Source organism: Gracilinanus agilis, chromosome 5 (assembly GCF_016433145.1).
Source record: "Gracilinanus agilis isolate LMUSP501 chromosome 5, AgileGrace, whole genome shotgun sequence".
Classification (NCBI taxonomy): domain Eukaryota; kingdom Metazoa; phylum Chordata; class Mammalia; order Didelphimorphia; family Didelphidae; genus Gracilinanus; species Gracilinanus agilis.
In genome coordinates this window covers 225172404-225195558 of record NC_058134.1, presented here as the reverse complement: position 1 = coordinate 225195558, position 23155 = coordinate 225172404, and the positions used below count along the sequence as shown (strand labels likewise).

Below are 23155 nucleotides of genomic sequence, written 5' to 3'. Positions count from 1 at the left end.
AATGGTCTAAGATAACTATAAATGCAAATAATTATGTAGAACAAAATATACACAAGATAAACTGGAAATGATCACAAAGGGAAGGCGCTAGTATTAAGAGACTGAGAAAAGCTTTTCTTGCAGAAGGCAGAATTTAGCGGAAGCCTGAAGGAAGCCAAGACATTCATGAAATGGAGATGAGATCAAAAGCCCCAATTGAAGGGGGTAGCAAGTGAAAATGCCCATGTTAGGGACTTCCAGCAGTGGAGCCAAGATGGTGGAGTAATCCAGAGTAGCTCTATACCACCACAAGAATGCTCTCTGACCAAGATTAAAATATAGCCACAAAATGAATATGGGAGTGAAAGAACCAACAAGGAGACAGAGTGAAACAACTTTCAAGAAAAGAAAAACCCAAAAGATAGGCAAAGAACACCTGGGGCACTGGGGTTAGAGGAAAGTAGAGCCAGCAAGAAGCTGTAGCAAGGAGGGAAGAGCAAGCCAAAAGTGAGCCATACCCCCTCTCCACATCTGCTGTACAAGGTTTGGAACCTAAGCCCAAGTCATCATCCAGACTGATATCCTGACTGGGCAAATAGAGGTATAAGACAACTCATAACCCTTGAAATTTCAAACCTGTGGAGAAGTCTGGAGCCCCATGCCCATGGAATTCTAATCTGGGCTTGGAATAAGGACATAGTTCACACTCTGGGGTGACTGAAAGTGCTAAGTACTTATCTTTTTGCCTAAAGCTCAGAGTAGGGCTCCAAAACAGGACAATCAAGGGTGTGCCTGATTGGATCAAGTACACAGTGAGACCAAAAACTTGGGCCTAAGCCTGGGACTAGAATTTGATCAGCCCCAGACCTGATCAAGATCAGAGTGAGTGCAAAACCTTAAACTTAAGCCTGGGGCAATTCTTTAAGCCATTTATATCTCAAGGGTCAATTGAACTAGCAGGGGAAGGGGGCTCTCAGAGCTCTCAGCACTCAGACCATGGCATCATCCCTGAAGTCTTCCTATAAATTAAATAGGAAAGATGAGTAAACAACACAAAAAATACCTAATTCTAAAAAAATTTTTATGGAGACAAAGAGCAAGGTACAGACACAGAAGGGGACAGTGAAAGCAAAGGAAACACAAGAAAAGTCCAAAAGAAAAATATGGATTGGACACAGATTCTGGAAGAACTCAAAAAAGACTTCAAAAACCAATTAAGAGAGGCAGTGAAAAAGTGGGAAAGAGAAATGAAAGTGATGCAAGGAGAAATGAAAGTGATACAAGAAGAAATAGGCCAATTGAAAAAGCCAAAAACTGACAGAGGAAAATCAGATCTTAAAAATCAGAATTGGTTATTTAAAAACTAATGGTTTTGTGAGAAAACAAGAAACAATAAAGCAGAATCAAAGGAATGAAAAAACAGAGGAAAACATGAAATATCTTACTGAAAAAACAACTGACCTAGAAAATAGATCTAGGAGAGACAATTTGAGAATTATTGGACTACCGAGAAGCCATGATCAAGAAAATGCCTATGTTAGCTGTGGGGCCTGTTCACAAAGGGGCCTCTCTGCTATATCTCTAAAGTTGAGGGCCCACTCAACAGCAAGGACACCATCACCCTCAAAGTACTTCTTGGCTCTGGAGAGCTCCATAAAAGCTATGAGGATCGGCTCAGATTCGTATCCCAGCCTGATCCAGCTCCTTCCCAAGAGCAGCAGCTTGTGCTCTCTCTCTGACTCACAAACACATCTATGCTCTGTGTCCCCAGAAGTCCCACTTTAGTTGTCTGTCCTTGTTCCATAGATATTTTATCCATCAGCATAATCCCTGCCTATACTGTTGGGCAAAAGTCAGCTTCATATGGAGCTCCAGTTGTTCTTATTCATTGTTAATCTCCTCTTCTCACAATCTGGGGGCAAAGGAGTCTTCTTGTGATTCTGGTCAGGCCCTGAATGGGGAAATAACTCTCAAGGATGGGCCCACTCTCAACACTTCCCAAGACCTCCTTTTTACTGGAGGCAGAATTTAAACTCAAGTCTGCTGACTTGAAACTGAACATTCTTTACACTACAGTACATTTGCCCTCTCTGCCCCTTTTCTTCAAACATCATGTTTGCAGGGCTCATAATCTCTTATTTCTAGTAATGTAGCAAGGGTAGATCCTAAGACCAATGAGGCTAAGGTCAAAACCTGGGAATTATAACCTAGAAAAAGAAAAATCTCTCAAGAAGTTTATTAGACAATTATACCTTATAGAACAATTATACTAAGATTCACTGATAATCTTATTTAGCACTTACCATTAATAACTGGAGTATACACAACAATTCCAACCAAATTCGGATCTGATACTGTTGTGTCTAGAATAAGACCTCCAATACTGAAAGATAAAACAGTAACATTTTAGAATGAAAAAAGACTCCAATTAAAACATGATATTTGTACACAGAAATCCTTGTCTTTTTATAAATGTTTAGGAATATTTGTTAAAAATCAGAAGAAAATTAGGGGCAGCTAGGTGGCTCAGGGGATAGAGAACCAGGCCTAGACCCAGGAGGTCCTGGGTTCAAATTTGACCTCAAACACTTCCTAGCTGTATGACCTTGCCATTGCCTACCTCTTATAATGGTATTGATTTTTTAAAAAGAAGAAAATATAAAGTAAAATCAAAGGAAACGTGACAAAGGCTTATAGTCAGTCTAATATGCTGGACTGTAGCCCATGTAAGATCTTTCCTATTTCCTTTGAAAAGTATGACTTTACGGGGGCATTTGGGTAGCTCAGTGGATTGAGAGCCAGGCCTAGAGATGGGAAGTGTCCTAGGTTCAAATCCGGCCTCAGACACTTCCCAGCTGTGTGACCCTGGGCAAGTCACTTGACCCCCCATTGCCCACCCTTACCACTCTTCCACCTATAAGCCAATACACAGAAGTTAAGGGTTTAAAAACAAACAAACCAAAAAAAAAAGTATGACTTTACAAAGTGGGAATAAATTTTGCACAAGTGACCATATGACAAAACACTGATGGAGGAAGTCTGAAGATGCAAGGTCACATTGTGGTTCTATCATTCAATCCCTGGTAAGAGATGACCTTGAGAAGTGAGTGGCATGGCAGGAAACTCTTCCTACAGATGTCTACCAGCCCACTAGATCCTTTATAGTAGAATCAGGAGGTTGTAAGAGGTTGGAAAAGCCACTTCTTCTGAGTGGAGATCAAGCAACTAGAGAGAGACTAGAGAAGGGCTAAATCACAGAACAGGGCTGATGGCTAGAGCCCTAACCAGGCCTCAGATCCTCCTTTAATTGTTGGCATTAATTCTACATTAGAGATAGTGCTGAGCATGGCTGGTCTTGAAGCCAAGAAGCCCTTGGCTCCTCACCTCTAACAATTAACTAGTCTTTATTCCTCTGTACACCGGTGACTTGTGACCTTTCTAAGCCTCCCAATCCCCATGTTAGGTGGAGATAATATGCACAGAAATCCTCTATGGAAAGCACTTTCCAAACTCTACACTTCTATGCCGATATAAGTTATGAGACCTCACTGGCTCACTCTGCAACATGAAAAATGTGTCATGAACTGTATCTAGCATTCCTATAAAGATAGGCATAAAGGGATAAAGAAATAATCAAAGGGAAGGACAACTTGGTAAAAGGAAAGAGAGCCTGTATCGGATCCAGGAAGGCAGCCAGATTATGACTTTGCCTCTTACATGGCCTAGTTGGGAGTTCTAGAGCTCATCACTCATCCCCACCCCCTCCCACCAAGAAGATAAATTGGAGAGACTGCAAATTATAGAGGTCACAAGGCATTGATAGCAAATTCTTCAGCAAGAGCTCTCCATCCCAAAGAAGTCAAAGGCCTAGTCAAAAATAGAGTCTAGATTTGTGATGTCACTGGCAGAGGGAACTCTCAGTCTCCTAATGCAGGCAGGTATCTACTCTGCAACTTCAGATCTTAAAGAGTTGCCGAGAGCATGAGGAGGCCAATGATTTGCCTAAGTTCACAGTGGGACTGGAACCCAGGTTCTGAGTTCTCTGAGACCAGTTCTTGATCCATTACATGAAATTGTCTTTACACTTTTAAATCCTTAGGCAATTGGGGGCTCGGTAAGTGACTTGCCTTGGGTCCACAGCTAGTAACAGATCAGATTTAAACCCAGGATATCTCCATCTCTAGGCCTGGCTCTCAATCCACTGATCTACCTAGCTGCTCCCATTTTTGTCATTTTAAAGTATTTTTTCTAGCAATGTAATGATCCAGGACAATTCTGAGGGGCTTGTGAAAAAGAATTCTATCCACATCTAGGAAAAAATATGTGGGAGTAGAAATACAGAGGAAAACATATGCTTTATCACTTGTTTATGAGTGCATGATTTGGGTTTTTGGTTTTAAAAGATTATTACAAGGGGCAGCTGGGTAGCTCAGTGGATCGAGAGCCAGGCCTAGAGACGGGAGGTCCTCGGTTCAAATTCAGCCTCAGACATTTCCCAGCTGTGTGACCCTGGGCAAGTCACTTGACCCCCATTGCCCACCCTTCCCACTCTTCCACTTAAGAGCCAATACACAGAAGTTAAGGGTTTAAAAAAAAACAATAAAAAAAGATTATTACAAAAATGAATAATATGCAAATGGGTTGAGTGATAATATATGTATAACCCAAAGGAGTTGCTTGTCAACTCTGGAAGGGGGGAGGGAAGAGGGGAGGAAAATAAGAATCATGTAACCATGGGGGAAAAATTTTTTTTAATGAAAAAATATTTTTTTCCTCTAACCTTCAAGATCAAACATTGAGTGGAAAGTATGAGCCCATTTTTAGAAGAAAAAACTGAATCAACATAAGCCTACTGAAATGGTATTTATCCTTTAAAGCCAAACTAAAATACCACCTTGTCTATAAAAGGGAGGATTTTTCTATTTTTGGATTTCAACAATCCTTGTTCTCTCCATTTCTCAGCAATGGGGAATTATCTAGAGGCCCAAACAGACAACTCCATTTTTACTATTCATCACCACTTTACCCACACACACCCCCACATCCACAAGATAAAACTAACCTGCTTATAACCATGGCTGTTATGACGGGCTCCCAGCCTGAATGGAGAACGGTCCTCGTAGCTGGATGTTTGGCAGCTATTACAATCCATATGGGAGTCAGAGCCAAGAAAAAGGCACCAACTAAGGGAGCGATGTAATAATATGTCTCTAAATTTTAAAGAGAAACAGTTCAAAAAATACTCAGTCACGGTCCTGAGAAGTAAACACATGGATTGCCATATATAAGAAAACCAGAATTTTAACTGATCTGAGAGCTTATATTAGGATGAAAACATTTGGACTATCCCTTGATAAAAAACTGAAATGTACACTGACATTCTTAATTACAGCAACTCAAATTTTAAAATTCAGTTGGAAACAAAGGAGCATTAGAGCTACACATGTCAGCAACTTTCTCCAGCACCAGAAGGTAAGAAGTTTTGGGTCATTTCCCCACCCCTGAGCCTGGTGAGTCTTCTGCCCAAAAGAGGGGCCTGATGTTGGGAGAATGAATGAACTTACAAATGCTGAAAACCCATAATCTTAGGGATGAAATCTAACATAATAGCTGTCAAGGTGTTAGATTAATTCAGAAAAGAAAACTTTAAAATCATTTTAATGGTCCACTATACCAACTTGTATGGAATAAAAAAGTAAGAACACAAACATTTACTTCTTTGGTGCTTTTTATTTCATCAAACTGACTTTTCAGTACTAATGCTCACGTGATGTTGGTACCAGAAAAGAAAACCACTGAGAAACTTCTCAATAGAGGAAACACATAAATGTCCCCATTTGATGATATACTCTTGATATATGTCTCTGCGAAGCTGTCCTGCTTCTCAAGAAAACCTCTCTGCAGTGACATCCCTATCAAATACATTTTCAAGTTTCCTTCCTTTACATAAGCATTCTATTTTGTGCAATTTTATCAATGATTTTTAAAAGATTAAAAATAATTTATAGTCAAGATTCAGGGTTCTCTTTTTCCACCTAATTCAGAGAATCACAATATTCAAAGGGACTCAGAACTCCTATACTCTACTCCCAACCTGAATCACAAACCCTGTTTACAGGTCACTCCATTTTCAGATATCTCTAATCTTTAGAAAGTTCATCATACAGAACTGAAATCTGTCTTATCCAAACTTCCACCAGTTGGTGCTGGTTCTGTCCTCAGACACAAAGCAGAAAGAGTTGAATATACCTCCCACACAACCATTTTCCAAGTATCTGAAAACAGAGATAAATTTTCCAACCCTTGGCCTTTATTCCTTTATTCAAAATAAATATCTATAGTTCCTGCAGATTTCACCCCCCCCCACTCTATTTTTTTTTTAAATCCTTACCTTCCACCATCTTAGACTCAACCAAGGCAGAAGAGCATTAGGGCTAGGAAATGGAGGTTAAATGATTTGCCCAAGGGCACACAACTAGGAAGTATCTGAGGTCATATTTGAACCCAGGACCTCCCATCTTTAAGCCCGGCTCTCAATTCACTGAGTTACCCAGCTGTCCCCTCACTCTCTTTTTATAACCCTTACCCTTCCTGTCTTAGAATCAATACTAAGTATCAGTTTCAAAGCAGAAGAGCAGTAAGGGCTAGACAATTGGGTCAAGTGTCTTGCCCAGGGTTTCACAGCCAGGAAGTCTTACGCTAGATTTGAACCCAGGACCTCCCAATTCCAGGCCTGGAGTTCTATCCACTGAGACACTTAGCTAGCCCATCCTGCAGAGTTTCAACTCCATTTACTCCATTATTTCAGTGAGTCCTTTGGGGCTAGTCTTCTAGAAATGGATCTTCACATGGAGGCCTATGAACTTTATATACATACAGATATAGATATATATATATGTATGTATGTATGTATGTATAGATATAATCTCATTTCAGTAAAATTGGTTTCCTCTGCAACCCTCTATTTTTTAAAAAATACATTTAAACACATTATTCTGAGAAAGGATGCACAAGCTTCACTGCCAAGGAGGTCCATTTGAAAAAAATTTTAAAGGAAGTTGAGAACTTTTGGTATAGAATCTATGAACTTGACTTCTGGGCAATTTGAAGCAAATGATTAAAGAGATGGTTGGTGAATATCAAGAAAAAGAAGTAGCTAACTACAAAAAAAACACCATAATTTTATCAAGAACCAGACAGGCCAGAGTAAAAAAGAAATGGCATTATTTTTAAAAACAAATTTACAAAACTAATAAATGAAAAGAACATCAAAGACAGAATTTATAGAGATTTCTGTAAATCTTTTGACAATGTATTTTGTGCCATTCTTGTGGTTTTTTTGATGAGATAATCAAATGGATTCTGATCTGGTTGGGTGGACAGAGCCAAAGTGTCATTAAAGGATAAATGTCAGCATGACAAACGAATGAATACCATACATGAATGAATGGTAAGAGCATTTATTAAGCAATCATTACACATCAGGCAAATGCTAAATGCTAGAGAGAGTCCCTGTCCGAAAGGAGCTTCCCCTCTTGAAGGAGATAAAACACGAAGGGCAGTGAGAGCGAGAGGAAGAAAAGAAGGTCAGGAAGTGATGTGGAGGCCCACTTCCAGGCAAAAGAAAAGCAAAGCTCACCTCTCTGGGAAGGAGAGAAGCAGCAGCCTGAATCCGTGTAGCGTTTTTATCAGTAGCTGGGCAAAGGCACAGACGACTGCCCATCACTATTTCAGAGAGCACCAAGCTAGGAGGGATGGCTGACAGCTGGTCAGTATCCAACAAGGTCTGGACGGGCTGAAAGCGGTGCTATGGGGCTACTAACTGGACACAAGGATCTACAAAAGCACCCATGCTTAGCTGTTCCTTTCTTTCCTGAAATCCCATGGGACCTACTTCTGAATCTGATTCAGGTCACACTCAGAATGTTGTGAGGCTCCCCCAGCCCAGAGGTATGTCTGACACCTCCCGGCAACAACAGGGCTCTGAGTCTGATAAGAAAGGCAGCAGGACTAAACAGAAAGTCTTCCTGTTGGGGATGTAATCGGTCACAAGGCTAAGATGCTGGGAATCAGAGTTACAGATCAGTTTAAAAAAAAAGATCTGGGGGTTTTAGTAGACTGCAAGCTCAATCTGAATTACTCCCAGGATAAGCTCAGCTTACAAAGATCATTTCTATGGCAGTACTCATCAGTGATCTCAGTTACTTCCATTCCTTTGATTGGACAGTAAGGGAAAAAACCCACCCCCACTGCCTCCTTCCCCATCTCCCCTTGGAGAGGGTTCAAAATCTCAGGCACCTCTTCCTTCTCCCCCAGCTGCTCTGCCTGGTTTCTAGGCTGTTCTCACCATGGCACCACACCTGTCCCCAGTTCTGTTTCCTTTTGTGTTAATGTTTCCACCATGAACCTATAAGCTCCCCGAGGGCAGGAACTGTCTTTCTTTTCATTTGTGCCTCCGGCACTCAGCACAGGGCCTGGCGCAGAGTGGGCATGTGTGTCATCCGTGTTCATCCTCGCTGACTCAGATTCTGTGGGACTGGCATGATTTCACCAATACCATGAAAGGCTTCCTACAACATAGATGGCAAGCTCTCTCCCCTGCTCATTCAGCAACACGTCTTGTTCACCCTCTCCCACACATCCTTCAGCAAGAATCTCCTGGGCACAGTGGGGGCTTTCCTTGAAGTCTCTGGACTTTCCATGAGCTCCCTGGTGCACTGGAGTGATCTGTCCTTGGCTCAGTCCTCACGACCTAATGAGGTCTTTTTCTGGCCTTGTCTCTTCCATCAGTCACTTTGTGCAGGGTTTATTTTTGGAAAGATAGAGCCTACACCAGTCATTCAACAAGCATTAAGCTCCAACAGTGTGCCAGGCATGATGTTAACCATTGGAGATCCAAAGCAAAATAGTCCCTGCCTTCAAGAAGCTCCAATTTACATTTCAGCAAATTCTGCTCCTTGTTCCTTATCCTGCCCCCTGAGCTGAAGCAGAAGCCCAAGTTTCTACATGACAATATTTCAAATACCTGAAGATAACTATCAGGTATGGCTTGTCCTTACCACTCACCCTGTAAGTCTTCTCAAGGTGAAACACCTCCCTTCATCCTTCCTTCCTCTCCTCTCTGTTTCTCTCTCCTCCTCCCTTTCTCACCCCTCTCCCCCTTTCACTCTCTTTCTTTCTCTCTTCCTTCCTTTTTAAACCATTACTACCTCTGTCTTAGAATTGATGCTAAGTATCAGTTCTGAGGCAGAAGAGTGGTCAGGGCTAGGTAAGAGGGACTGAGTGACTTGCCCAGGATCACACAGCTAAGGAGTGTCTGAGGCCAGATTTGAACCCAGGACCTCTTGTCTCCAGATCTGACTTTCAATCCACTGAATCACCTAGCTAACCTCTGCCACAGGTTCTTTCAAATTACATGGTGAGGAGCCCCTTTCACTCCTCTGATTTAACCTCCTCTGGACATGCTCCAGTGGATCCTCCTAAAATGCAGCATCCAGAATGGACACAATGCTCTAGTATTTCTGGGATGGGTCTAAGACAGTGATGGGCAAACTCTGGCCCCCGGGCCAGATGCGGCCCCCTGAAATGTTCTATCCCACTGCGCAACATTATTCCTAATCTGAAGAATGCAATGAGTAGGACACAATACAATGAAACTTCGAAAGGAGTTGCCTTAGAAACAGACTGACAGATGAGCATTTCCTTTCCTTTGGCCCCTCTTTAAAAAGTTTGCCCATCACTGGTCTAAGACATTCCCAGACAGGAAAAATTGAATCTGTAAATAACTGCTAACTTTGTAACACCTGAGGGAAAAGGTGCATTGAAAACTCAAAGGAAAATCTTGTCTAATTCAGTCTAAGCGGTAATCTATCCTAATCTGAAAGAAAAACTCATCAGCATTATTAAGCATTTAAGGTAACATAAGGAGTAAAACCAATGACTAAAGAGATTACTCTCTCAAATCTCGACCTTTTAACACAGAAAAAGGAGTCCACTGCATCCAATCATCTTGAATGAATGTTTCTGTTAAATAACTGACTTTCTTTAATATATTAGTTGAAATGTTGAAGTATTTAAGGCTCACTAAATACTCTAATGAGACAAAAGTCAAGCATAAGGAAAGAACCTCTAGAATTAGTGGGGAAATTCTGGTACAATAGGGCTTGCCAAAGTGTTTTATAATAATTCTGTTCTATTTTAAGAGCCTGTTCAATATAACCTTCCTGGTTCCAACAAACAGCATCACAGCATCGAGAAGAACTTGCATACTTATACCTCTATCCAACAGACTAAATGTCATCAAAATTATTATGGCAACTAAAGAAACATCTTAAACACTGTTCTTCTCAGAGATAAGATTCTTTTATAGATGACTACACATTAAAAGAGGGGACTAATGACACAATCCTGCAAGAGATATCATTAACTTCAAACTAACCATGACAATGGCATCAAATGAAAGCACAAAATGGTTTCTTCCTTCTAAATTAAAAGCCTGGCAGACAAGCTCACAGTTAATATAATAATTTGCATTAACTAGAAAGTGCCTTCCGGAACATCGAGGGTGCTAATCAAACTCTCTGTAACTTTAAATACACTAACTTCATAATCTATGGACGCAGTCATTATTTTTGCTTAACCAATGTTCTTTGTGACAAAGATGAGTTCAATGGGAAATGCGGAAAGGGCTTATTTTTTAAATGGCTACATGTAAAAATACTCTTCATTTTTAATTAATTAATTTAAGTGTAATTTATTATTTACTTTTTTGGGGAATCATCAAAAGATCTTAATTTTTTTCAAAAGTCTCTCTGCATTTCACTCTTTACATGGTGTGGCATTAGAGGCCCTGGGCTTGGGTTCTAGTGTTTCATCTAGTCTCTGAGTTTCAATTTCTGAATAGGTAAAGAAGGGTATAATAATGCTTGAGATATCCACTCTAATGCTCATTCATTAAGTACCTACTCAGAGCAACCAATACACTGTGTTAGATGTACAAAGACTCCAAGATTGTAAACCTGGACGAGCAGAAAGATGTTGGCGCCCTTCTCACAGAGAGCAAAATCCAGAGTCAGGATGTATTGAGAGGAGAAGACAAAAGAGCTCCATTTGGGGAATGTGGAGCCTGAGGATGCCTGGCCAGGAGGTAGTCTGGGATGTTGGTGTGGAGAGAGACTAGACCTAGATAGACACTTGGGTCTGGGATCTTCTGTTCAGAGCCCCTGAGAACTGATGAGAGGACTGAGTGTCCAGGACAGAGTCTGGGGAGATATCTCCATCTAGTGGGCAGAAAATGTTTGATGTTCCAGGAAAGGAGAGGAGGAAAAGTAGGAAGAAAACCAAAAGAGAAGAGAGGAGTGGGGAGAGGAGAGCTAGAGGAAAGGAATAGTGTCAGGAAGAGTGAGAGAATAGCTGTGAAGCCCTTTGTAACTCTAAGGCCATATGGTCTAACTGCTGTGATAAAGACAAACTCCAAGATGGGAGTCTCCAAACAGAATGCGGTCCATGTTTCTAGGCTTCAACTTGATGCCCGTCTTTTGTGATATACAGCTCTCTCTGCTTCTCTGACCTGCTGAAAATATTGCCCTGCTACCACTGGATGGTTTCATTAAGATCAGAGGACTTCAATCTGAAGGGTCCTTCCAGAGCTTCATTTGCTACCTTCAAAATTCTGACTAAGAAATGCATTTCTTTTAAACCCTTAAATCAATACTGTGTATTGGTTCTAAGGTAGGAATGCTGTAAGGGCTAGGCATTGGGGGTTAAGTGACTTGCTCAGGGTCTCACAGCCAGGAAGTGTCTGAGGCCAGGTTTGAACCCATGATCTCCCTTCTGTGGACCTGGCTCTCAATCCACTGAGCCACCTAGCTTCCCCTGAGAAAAGGTATTGGTGATGAATTAACAAGCCTCCACAAATTTGCTTTTCCTGCATGAACATCCAAATTGACGGCTGTTTAAATCAGTAAAAAACCTTTAAAGAACATCACCAAAGTTCTCTTTGCCATTTAACAGGACTGATATCCTCAGCTTAGTCTAACGTTGAAGGAGATGGAGCTTTAAAAATCTCTGTAAAAGAGTGATTCCCAAATGACATGTTCGGATAAATTTAGATTCTTCCTTCACACACTGCCACCTTGAGAACAGTACATTAGAGCCATCAGGAACAAGCTCAAGGCTGGCAGTCCTGAAAACCACAGAGTTGAAGGCTCATCATCACTTCAGTTGGGCTGATCTTTTTAAGCTGGCCCTTCATAAGTAAACATGCTCAAACAACTTGATTAAAAAAAAAGAAAAAATAAAAAATGTTAACTTTTCAAAGCAGTATATTCCCTATACATACAGGAATAATGCAGCTATGCTCCTATCCATGAGTAAAAAATATGGAGTAGGGACAGCTAGATGGTACAGCAGAATGAGCACCAGGGCTTGGAGTTAGGAGGACCTGGGTTCAAATCTTAATTCAGACACTTCCTAGCTCTGTGATCCTGGGAAAGTCACTAAACCTATTTGCCTAGCCCTTACCCTTCTGTCTTAAGAGTTGTTACTCTAAGTAAGTAAGTAAGTAAGTAAGTAAGTAAGTAAGTAAGTAAGTAAGTAAGTAAGTAAGTAAGTAAGTAAGTAAGTAAGGGTTTAAAAAAAAAAAAAGAATATGGAACAATCATTCTCTCTTCCATTCTTACAACTTCTCAAAGCCCCAGTTTCCTCATTTGGCAAACTGAGACCATACATTCCTTAAAGCACTTTCTAGTCCTAATTATCTTCTGATTCTGTATCAAAATGAAGTTACTGTTAATACTAAGAAGCCGAAATTGCTGGACTAAATGAATGACATTTGCCAAAAATATTTAGGATAAAGATAGTTAACACTTTATTTGGTCTTACTTTTATTTATTTATTTTTTAATCTTCACTTACCAACTCGGAATCAATACTGTATACTGGTTCCAAGGCAGAAGAGCAGTAAAGCCTATGCAATGGGGGAGTTGAGTGATCCGTTCACCATCACACAGCTAAGAAATGTCTGAGGCCATATTTGAACCCAGGTCTTCCTGTCCCTAGACCTGGCTTGCAATCCACTGAACTCCATTTTTAATTGTTTTTAAAGACAAACATTCCTGGGCTTTGGTTCCCTAATTTATAAGAAGTAGGAGTTGAGCTAAAGTATCTCTAAGTTTCCTTTCCTGATTTAAATCCCAAGATACTACTGCTGTCAACTAATGCTGTTACATGTTCTCAGCCTCAGAGATGCTGGTGCCTCACATCGTATCACAAATCAGGGTATGGAAGGGTACTCTGAGGAAATACTGGACCAGAAATGGAGGAATCACACTTTTCCAAGCTCACACGAGGTCTCTCCTGACCATGTTACCTTTCCTTTGACTTGAGTTGTTGCTCCATGGCCCCAGTACCTGGCCTCTGACCCCTCTAGACTCCAGTCAAGTCACTGAACCTCCCCCCAGGCTCAACTAGTTCCCTCAGTTGTAAAAGTGAAATAATTATGCCTTCCCTGGCTGTACCCCAGAGTTCTGAGAGTTGAATGGGGAAATAGAAGGGTCTAGCCAGCAATGAGCAAACTACCCAAACTATGGCCTGTGGGCCAGATGCAGCCCCCTGAAATGTTCTATCTGGCCATGAGACATTATTCCTAATCTGACGAATACAAGGAGTAGGATACAATACAATGAAACTTCCAAAGAACTGCCTTAAAAACAGACTGACAGATGAGCATTTCCTTTCCTTTGGCCCCCTCTGTAAAAAATTTGCCCCTCGCTGGTCTAGACAAATCCAGAGGTAACTAACCTTCAGGTCCTCTTTCCAAGGAGGCTCCGGCAGCCGAATCAGGACATGGGGCCACCTACTGGCCTTCTAAGCCAACCTTAACCTCCCAATGGGGGCTAGAGCTTCACTGAGGAAGGGGGAGGAAGGTCTCCGAGCCTTTATCAATGTGAAGAACTCCTGGAGAGGACCCTTCCACTCCCAATGCCTGTCAGCCACAGTTCCCTGCCTTATTCTGGGCGGGTTTCAAAGGCCACTGAAAGAGGAGGTGTTTGGCCCAGTATTACAGAGTGGGCCAGGCTGGAGGCCAACCATCAGCTGCTTAAAAATATAGGCAGTAACGTGATATGGATGGATGGATGGATGGATGGATGGATGGATGGATGGATGGATAGACAGATGGATAAATAGATATAGATACAGTGTCTATATGTACCCACACAATGGGCCAAGCTTCCTGCAGAAGGGAAGAGGGAGAGCCTTGCAGGCATTGGTTGGGGGGCCAGCAGGAAGAAAGGACAAGCTGGAATTGGGAGCATCACATGCAGAAACAGCAAAGAGGCTGGACTACACAGGAGCCAGCCTGTGAAAGATTTTCAGGGAGATTTTCAGTTGAAAACACTGAATCTAGTTCAGACACTGAAACTATTTGTTTGTTTTATGAGAAGCATGTAAAGAAAGTACCCGGCCCAGGACCTGGCACATGGTAAGGACTGGTAAAAATGCCCCAGAATGCTGGGTTTGGGAATTTTAGGAGTCGCCTCATTCCGCCTCCTGCAGCTGGCCAGCTGAGTACTTGTGCTAACAACTGTGATCCTGGGAGGCCCCCTAGTGTCCCCAGCAGAGTGCCCCTAAATGGGGCACAAATGGTGAACAGGACATTTTCCAATCAACCAACTGAAGGCTAGGGAGCTTCAGTGACCAGTCCTTTTGCATGACACCAAATGACAAAGCAGAGACCAGGGCACTGGGAGGAAAGCTGCCATAAACAGATCAGCCCACATTACCACCAGCATAGCCCACAAAAGAACAGCAGAGCAGGTCAGAGAAGAAGGCTGAGAGCCTGGAGGTGACATTCAGCATCAAGTCCCTCACTTCTCCACTAACACTTCCTAGGTGGGAAGCCCTGGGCTGGGCTCCTGGGACTGCCTTCCAGGAGACCAGTAGGCCGGGGAGACACCAAATGACAGAAGGGAGAATCTGATCCGTGAAGGCTTCCAAGGGAAGAAGCCCTAAAGAGTGGCTCACGGAGATTCTCTGGGCATGGGCAGCTCCTCTCCAAAAGATGACAGATAGGGCCAGTGATTACCTGGTCTTAGAGAGCTGGTGGGTCATGGGGTTCTTTTCCAGGCTGCTCCTTACCAGTTATACTGCCTCTCGAAGGAGGACAGATAAGATCTCCTTAAGTCAGACCCCACAAACCCATCAACTTCATAAGCCTCTGTTTCAGCTCCATTTAATATCAGAAATTTTTTTCCTTAAGCAGTCATGTTATACTCTGGGGTTTGGCATCAGAGAACCTGAACTGAAAACCCTGCTCAGTTCTTCCTCACTTCCAGAATGAATGTGGGGAGCCCCCCATACCTGTAAAATGAGGGAGACACATCAGGTCATATCTAAGGCCCCTCTGAGGTCTAGAGCCGGCCCTTCTTTGCAGTCAAATACTTTGCAAAATAATACTTAGAACACCTTGAAAGGTGTAAGAAACCAATCCATTATCTCAGTATTGATTTGCTAAACCTACAAAAAACTATTACATGACAAGTCAAGTCAATGAGGGTATCCAAAGAAAGGCCAAACCGGTCTCTGCCCTCAGAGGGCTCCCTGTCTAATGGAGGAGACAATATGGAAACAGCAAACAAGCTGCATAGAAAAGAAATGGATCATCTTGAGCACCAACGTTAATTAAGGGGGACAGGGAAAGGTTTCCAGCAAGGGGTGGGATTTTAGGAGAAATTAACATAGATTTCAAGAATTCATTCCAACATTAGATATGTTAGAGTAAAAGGAGCAAAGCAGTCCCTTTACTTTAGGGAAGAGGTACTTGCTCATAGTTTATTTTTTTTCCACAGCTACCATCCAATCTTCTAAAACTAACTGCCCTGCTCTTATGAGAAATTTTCCACTGGACAAAGACAAGGGAAACAGAAGAAAATCTCTTCAACTATAACACAGATGGGTTGGCATCTATGCTTCCTGCAGTGTTATGAATACAAATGTGTAATAACCTCTTGCTCTGGCCAGGTAACTCAGCTCTCCTGTAATATAGTCCCCAATCTGTGGGCATTTTTTTCTTCTTTAAAAAAACAAACAAAGAAAAAACCCTTACCTTCTCTCTTAGAATCAATAGAATGTGGTAAGGAAGTAAAGGTAAAGAAGAATGGTAAGGGCAATAAACACCCTTGTTTAAACTGAACCACTTTATCAAGTAATATGGGGGTTTTTGTTGAGTCCTTTTCAGTTGTGTCTAACTCTTCATGTGAGGTTTTCTTGGCTAAGATACTAAACTGGTTTCCCATTTTCTTCTCTAGCTCCTTTTACAGATGAGAAAACTAAAGCAAACAGGGTGAAGTGACTCACCCAGGGTCACCCAGCTAGGAAGTGTCTGAGGCTAGATTTGAACTGAGGAAGATGAGTCTTCCTCTATCTACTGTGTCACCTAGTTATCTTGTTAATATGTGTATGTGTGGGAAGTGAGTAATGTAGGTATGCTGTCTTTATTCTGTTCCTTAGATCATGGAGGTAAGGTGTTTTATTTTTAATTGGACCTAAATATATTCTTCCCTTAATAAATAGGTTGGAATCCATTAGTTCAACAATGTAGTGGGGAAAAAGCAGTGCATTTGTAGTCTGAGGCCCTGGGGTTAAACTCCAGCATTGCTCCTCATGCCCTGGGTGACTTACTTTCTATGAGCCTCAGTTTCTACATAAATGAGAAATGAGAGACTGCACTAGGAGGCCTCTCAGGTCCCTTCTACCTTGAATCTTAAGATGTGATGATTTAATGAAGAATTTAAAACGAATACCTTAGGTTGTTATTTTTTAAAAACACCACCTGACATTACTGATTATAAAGTGTGCTGTACACTTGTAGTTTTTAACTACAGCCAGGATTACAGCTTGATGGAATGAGATCTTAACCTGAAGAAGGAAAATGGCATTTGCACTCCTGACTCTCCTACTTTCTAGTAGCATGACTGACCTTGGTTACCTGTCTGGGCTTTAGTTTCCTTGGATCAATGAAATGGGGATAACAATACAATATATTTTTCTATTTTTTTTAATTGTCAGTTCCAAATTATCCCCTTTCCTCCACCAACCTCCCCCAGCTATGGAAAGGGCAAGAAACATAGCATCCAAAGGTATCAAAGAAAAAGGCAAAAGCTCTCTAAGCACAAAAATACTTATTGTAGCTTTTTCTTGTGGCAGCAAAGAATTAAAACTGAAGTTATGCCCATAAAATGGTACAATATTTAATTGAGTCAAATTAATCACTTTATTTAGAAAAGTAGGAGTTAATTTTATGAGTTTCTTCCATATGGATATTATTATTGTGACATGATTTTATCTTATTTTGTTTTAAGATACTTACCAAGGCAGGCATAAAGACCCTGACTTATCCACGCTAATATGGCCAGAGTAATGAGGTCCCCAAAACTAGCAGCAATTGGAGTGGCTACATTGTCTGGGTTGATACCAGTCTTCTTTGAGCCAACGATGACACCAACCATGATTATCCCTAAAAGAAAAAAGATCAGTTTATTCTTCATATCAGGACTTCTTATTCTATGATTCAAAAAAAGCCTCAGCTTCCTAAGGATGCTTCGTAAACTGAAGTATGAGTGTTCATCACTGGAACCAAATCACCAATCAGCCTGGATTAGATGCCTTAAAAAAGCAAAAGATATAAAGAAAATGTTTTGGCAAAAATGCCTTCTAACAATTCCAGATGGAGGTCACTGTTGAGTTAAACATTTTCTTTCATCCATTATTCCCTAAAAAAATCAGTGATGAGTTGTCTAGTTGGAGATAGTTACTTTGTCAATCTGGAGAAATAAATTAAATATATACAGAGGCTGAAAAACAACATTCAGATAGAAAATTCAAATTTGCTACCACATATATCTTAGATTTAATATATGCAAGTGCCTCATGGTTCAATATTCTTATTTTAAACCTCCAAAGAAAGCAGTAAATGGGAGCAACAAAGAAAAGAGGGCTGTGTTTCCATGTGTGGGCAACTAGGGGAAAAAATAGTAAGAAAATGATCTGTTTTTACAGATCTAAATTTGGAATTATTCAGAAAAGGGAAGTAATATGAATCCTAGTAGGCCAAACACATACAAAGAGCTTTGGAAACTAACTTTTTTTTTCTTAGATATTTGCCTTGGGGAAATAAATTGTCAACCAGAATTACAAAGGAGTCCCTAACACAGGAGGGTTCAAGAAGAGACTGAAACACCATAGAAGGAATTCCTGTTCACTTAAGTACAGGTGGGATGAGACACCTCTAAAGTTTCCTCCTACTCTGACTTGGCAATGCTGTGACATCTGTTCCTTAGAGTCTTTGATTAGATTTAGTCTAGTGGCACATGGAGTACATTTAATGAATGGCTCCCTAATTAAATTTAATAGATGTTCAAGGAATGCCAAGATTAACATCTAACAGGGTTTAAGGCTCCTACTCTATCGAGAAAGCAAGATTCAATAGCAAGCCTTGAACTTGTTGTAAGGAAGACTCATATTCAAATCTGGTCTCAGACTCTCCCCAGCTGGGCCACTCTAGAGAAGTCTCTAAGCTTCTCCTTTTTTCAGTTTCATCTATAAAATGGGGGTGATCTGAAGGATACTTATTTCATAGGGTCAGCATGAGGAATCAGATAAGAACTCAAGTCTTCCTAACTCCAGGCCCAGTACTCTATCCACTATGCCACAAATAAGTCTAAATATGAATTATTACTATTCTTGACTAATTATTAACTCAGTAATTATAGGAAAGCTATGATCAGGGCAACTAGGTAGCTCAGTGGTTAGAGCACTAGGCCTGAAATCAGAAAGACTCATCTTTGTGAGTTCAAATTCAGCCTCAGCCACTTAATAGATGTGTGACCCACTTCACCTTGTTTTTCTCCATTTCCTCATCTATAAATGAGCCGGAGAAGGAATAGCCAACCATTCCAGTCTCTGCCTCTGCCAACCAAGCCCCAAATGGAGTCACAAAGAGTAGGGCATGCCTGAACCAAAGGAACAACAATGGGGAGAATAATAGCATCTACCATATAAAGAATTGCTTCAAGGAGCAAATGAGATAAAATATAGAAATTGCTTTATAAATCTTAAAGTACTATGTAACTGTTTTTACAGATCTGTAACTAATATCATTATTGTTATACAACATGGCTATCCCATCCCCCACTTCAATCCTGAATTCCTCAATAATATCCCTTTTGTCACTTCTCAAGCAGATAGCATTATTGGAAACATGCTGGATTGAGAGGCAAAATACTGAAGTAACCAGAAGGAGTACACAGCCCAGCTTGCCCCCACCAGCTATCTAAGAAGAACATCAGACCAAGGAGTGACTGGGAAATCAAAGTGGAAACTCTAGGATCGAGAGAACAAAGGAGAAAATATAGTTTCTCATCTTTCCAGCCCAAGATCATAAATTCAACCTACAGGTAAGTGACCAGGGCAGGATCACAGATTCAGAGCTCCAAGCTAGGCCAGTTATGAAGAGATGTCCAGAACTGATCTTGGATTTGTGTTCTATCACCCCAGTCCCAAGCTGGAGGCTTGGAGTCTCCTAGAAAGGACAAGAATTCAGGTTCTGTGCTCTGAGCCTAAGCCAGGGGTTTCCCATCTTGGCTCAGTCCCCTACTCAACATAATAGCCCAGTTTTTTGAGGGAATTTAAAATGAAATTATAAATTAAATAAGGATGGCAAGAGGAAAAAAACTTTGAAAAGAAATGAGGGCTATGGAAGAAAGACTTGTAAAGAAAATTTACAGCTTAACACAAAAGGTTCAAAACTTTACCAAAGCAAAAGGCTCCTTTAAAAGTGGAATGGAGGGGACAGCTGGATAGCTCAGTGGATTAAGAGTCAGGCCTAGAGACGGGAGGTCCTAGGTTCAAATCCGACCTCAGACACTTCCCAGCTGTGTGACCAACCCTGGGCAAGTCACTTGACCCCCATTGCCCACCCTTACCACTCTTCTACCTAGGAGCCAATACACAGAGGTTAAGGGTTTAAAAAAAAAAAGTGGAATGGAGCAAGAAGGATTTAATAAAATAAATTTTAAATTACTGGACTACCTGAAAATTGGGATGGGAAAAAAAGAATAGTGAGAATAAAGAAAAATGGGAAGAGGAAGAACATACACTAGGGAAAAGGATGAAGAAGTGGTAAAAGGCTTAACTTATATAATTGGGGGGCACATATACAAGTCTAAACAAATGAGAGCATGGGTGAGAATCATTTGAGCTTCACTTTTATCTGAAATGGACCTGGGAAATAGATTAAGTAAAGATGACTTGAGAATAATGGGATTATCCCCAAACCCAGAAAAGGGACCAAGTATCATATTTCAAGAAATCATCAAAGAAAGTACCCATAACTCTTAGAACCAGAAGATAAAGTGAAAATAGGAGGAAAAAACCATATTCTACTAGTTACTTTCTGAAAGAAACTTTTCCTCACCCTCAATTTTGACTTTTCACATTCCTTCCATCTTCTTAATATCAGAGAAACTTAGATCTCTCCAAAAGACACTGCATCCCTGGCCACCCTCTGCAGTGCTGAGTGACTGATCTTCTCATGTCCCCAACACTGATACAGAAGGAACTGGTGTACTCCTTGCTTCCCTGGACCTCTTTCAGACCTTTACTTTGACAACATCAATCAGCAACCTTTTGTCTTTTAAGGTTTACTCCCTCCATCAATATCAACTGATCTAGACCTTGTTGCTGACATCTACTGGACATCAGAGGTCGCTCTTTCCATTCTCTAAGGATTTAGTAACTGGCTAGAAGTCTCTCTCTCCAACCCAAAACCTGCCTTCGGGCTACAGGCAATCATCATATCAATTCCTAACCTTCAAATGAGGGGGCCATCCAGTTCCTCAGGCCCTTGGCTGCCCTCAGGAATGGTTGAGCTCTACCCCTTACCATCGTCATTAACTGAACCACCTCCTTGACTTCCAACTCAGAAATGCCTTTCTCTAAACACAACCTCCTGTCTTTCCTCATGACTCAAGTGGCATTCCTCTCTCCAAAGTTATCAGTGCTCTGTTAGTTTCTCCCTGACTGTGGAGGTACTCCAAGGCCCTCTCTTCTTCACTCTTTCTGAATGGTCTCATTAGCTCCCAAGGGTTCAGTTATCTTTAGTCCCAGGCATACTCTTGAACTTCAGTCTCAAATTCCCAACTGCCTATTGGACCATCTGAACTGGAAGACTCCACATTCCTCAAATTCAATATGTCCAAAATGGAACTACTTCTTTCCCCACTAAAACTATGTCCCCTCCAAATTTCCCCTAACTCTCTCTGAGAAGAATTTTCCTGATACCCCTCAGATTGGTCAAGGCCCTCCTCCTCCCATGGTATCTCATACTTCCTTGGTCTATTTTGTAGCTACTGAGATGAGGCCGTGTGTTTTCTCCTAACAGGAGGTAAATTCTCGAGGGCAGGGACTGCTTTAACTTTTGTCTTTGTACCCCCAGTGGTTAGCACGAGCTTAGCTGAATGTTTGTTGCCTGAACTGCTACTCCCTCTGCCTTTGTCTTTCTAAAGCCCATTTTCATCTCCTCTATAACCTTCCGTCCCATCCCCTTCTTTTCTCCCACTCCATACCAGCTCTGCTCTGGACTCCCTTTCCTCTTCACAAGCTTGGCCTCAGAGATGGTCAGTTCAGCTGACCATCCTTGATTCGCTCATCCCTCTTGTCCCATTACCGTTCACCAAATTGACCCCACCACCTACTCTCCCCATACACACTCCTAAGCTGCTGAACATTCTGTAGTCCTTCCTCCTTTCACTACAGACTCCCAGAAAGAATCACCTGCATTTGCTAGCACCATTTACCCAGCACTGAGCTTCTCAATCCCTTACAATCTGATTTCAGACCTGAATCTCATGACAGCTCAATCCATTGGTCTTTTCTTATCCCTCATCTCCTTTCAGCACTGGGCAGCATTTAGCCCTCCCAGCCATCCCTCCTCCCAGGAAAGCACATCCCTCTGATTCTGCTCCATGATGTCTAAGCAGTCTTTCAAAGTCCTCTGAGAAACCCCCACAGCTCTCTAGTACCCTTCAGGGCATGTTTCCCAGGGATCTGCCTCTGGCTGCCTTTCTTCTCTGAGACTTTCTCTCCATCCTGGCAGATGTCTCCTGAATCTGGATGCCTTGTCCTACTCTCTGTTGCAGGCTGTTGGAGATCCACTAAAGAACCCCGGCATACCATGAAGACAGCATAGGGCAGAATAAGGAACAATGAACTTGGAGCCAGGATCCAGACTCAGCTTGGCTACTCACTGACTGTAAGACTTTGCTGTCTCCCTGGGGCTCATTTTCCCCATCTATAAAATGGTCAGTGAGGTAGTATGATGAATAGAGCACTAGGCCTGGGGCCAGGAGGACACAAGTTCAAATCCAGCCTCAGACATTAAGTCACTTAACTTCTGTTTCCTTTGGGTTCCTCAATGGTAAAGTGGGGATAATAACAGCTCCTTCTTCCTAGCTTTACTGTGAGGATCAAATGAAATGAGATTGAAGAAGTATCAGATATTTATAAAGTGCTCAGCACAGTACCTAACACATAGTAGGCACTTAATAAATGCTTCCTTCCTCCCCATTTCTTTTTCTTCCCCCAACCTTTACCTTCCATCTTGGAATCAATACTGTGTATTAGTTCCAAGTGTGTGAAGTAAATAATTTAGAGGACATTGATTCTGAGTACAGAGTCTGACCCGGGCATCATGCTCCTCTTCCCCCACAGATTTGGTTATTATATATATTCAAAGCATGAGAATTGCCACAAAGGGAGGAACTAGTGAGATTTAGAAAGAGAGTGCAGGAAGGAGAGAGCTCTCTTTATTTGCACTCTTTATTTCCACTCTTGAACACTTGGCAAGCCGCAGCAAAGCATAGAGGGGACCACGCTGGGCTGAAATCGGGGACTTGATCTTACCTTAAGTTAGAAAGGCTGAGACCTCTCTCTACATCTGTCTCCATCTCTCTCTTCTCTTTCTCTCCACTAAAAAATACTTAATACTTTGGTGCTGAGCCTCCAAACCACCTTTTATTTGTTACACAAGACAGAAGAGTGGTGAGGGCTAGGCAATGGAGGTTAAGTGACTTGCCTAGGGTCACAGAGATAGGATGTGTTTGAGGCCAGATTTGACCTAA

The 23155-nt window shown here is 41.6% G+C and overlaps 1 protein-coding gene across 1 annotated transcript in view; it reads right to left on the bottom strand.

Annotated features, from left to right (window-relative positions):
* SLC41A2 (solute carrier family 41 member 2) overlaps positions 1-23155 on the bottom strand; it is a 97319-nt gene that overhangs the window by 48487 nt on the left and 25677 nt on the right. Inside the window, exons 5-7 of the mRNA XM_044677633.1 lie at positions 17347-17493; positions 5042-5189; positions 2283-2362 (exon numbers count right to left, since the gene is read on the bottom strand). Coding sequence (XP_044533568.1) covers positions 2283-2362; positions 5042-5189; positions 17347-17493 — 375 coding nt within the window. The remainder of the gene's footprint in view (positions 1-2282; positions 2363-5041; positions 5190-17346; positions 17494-23155) is intronic.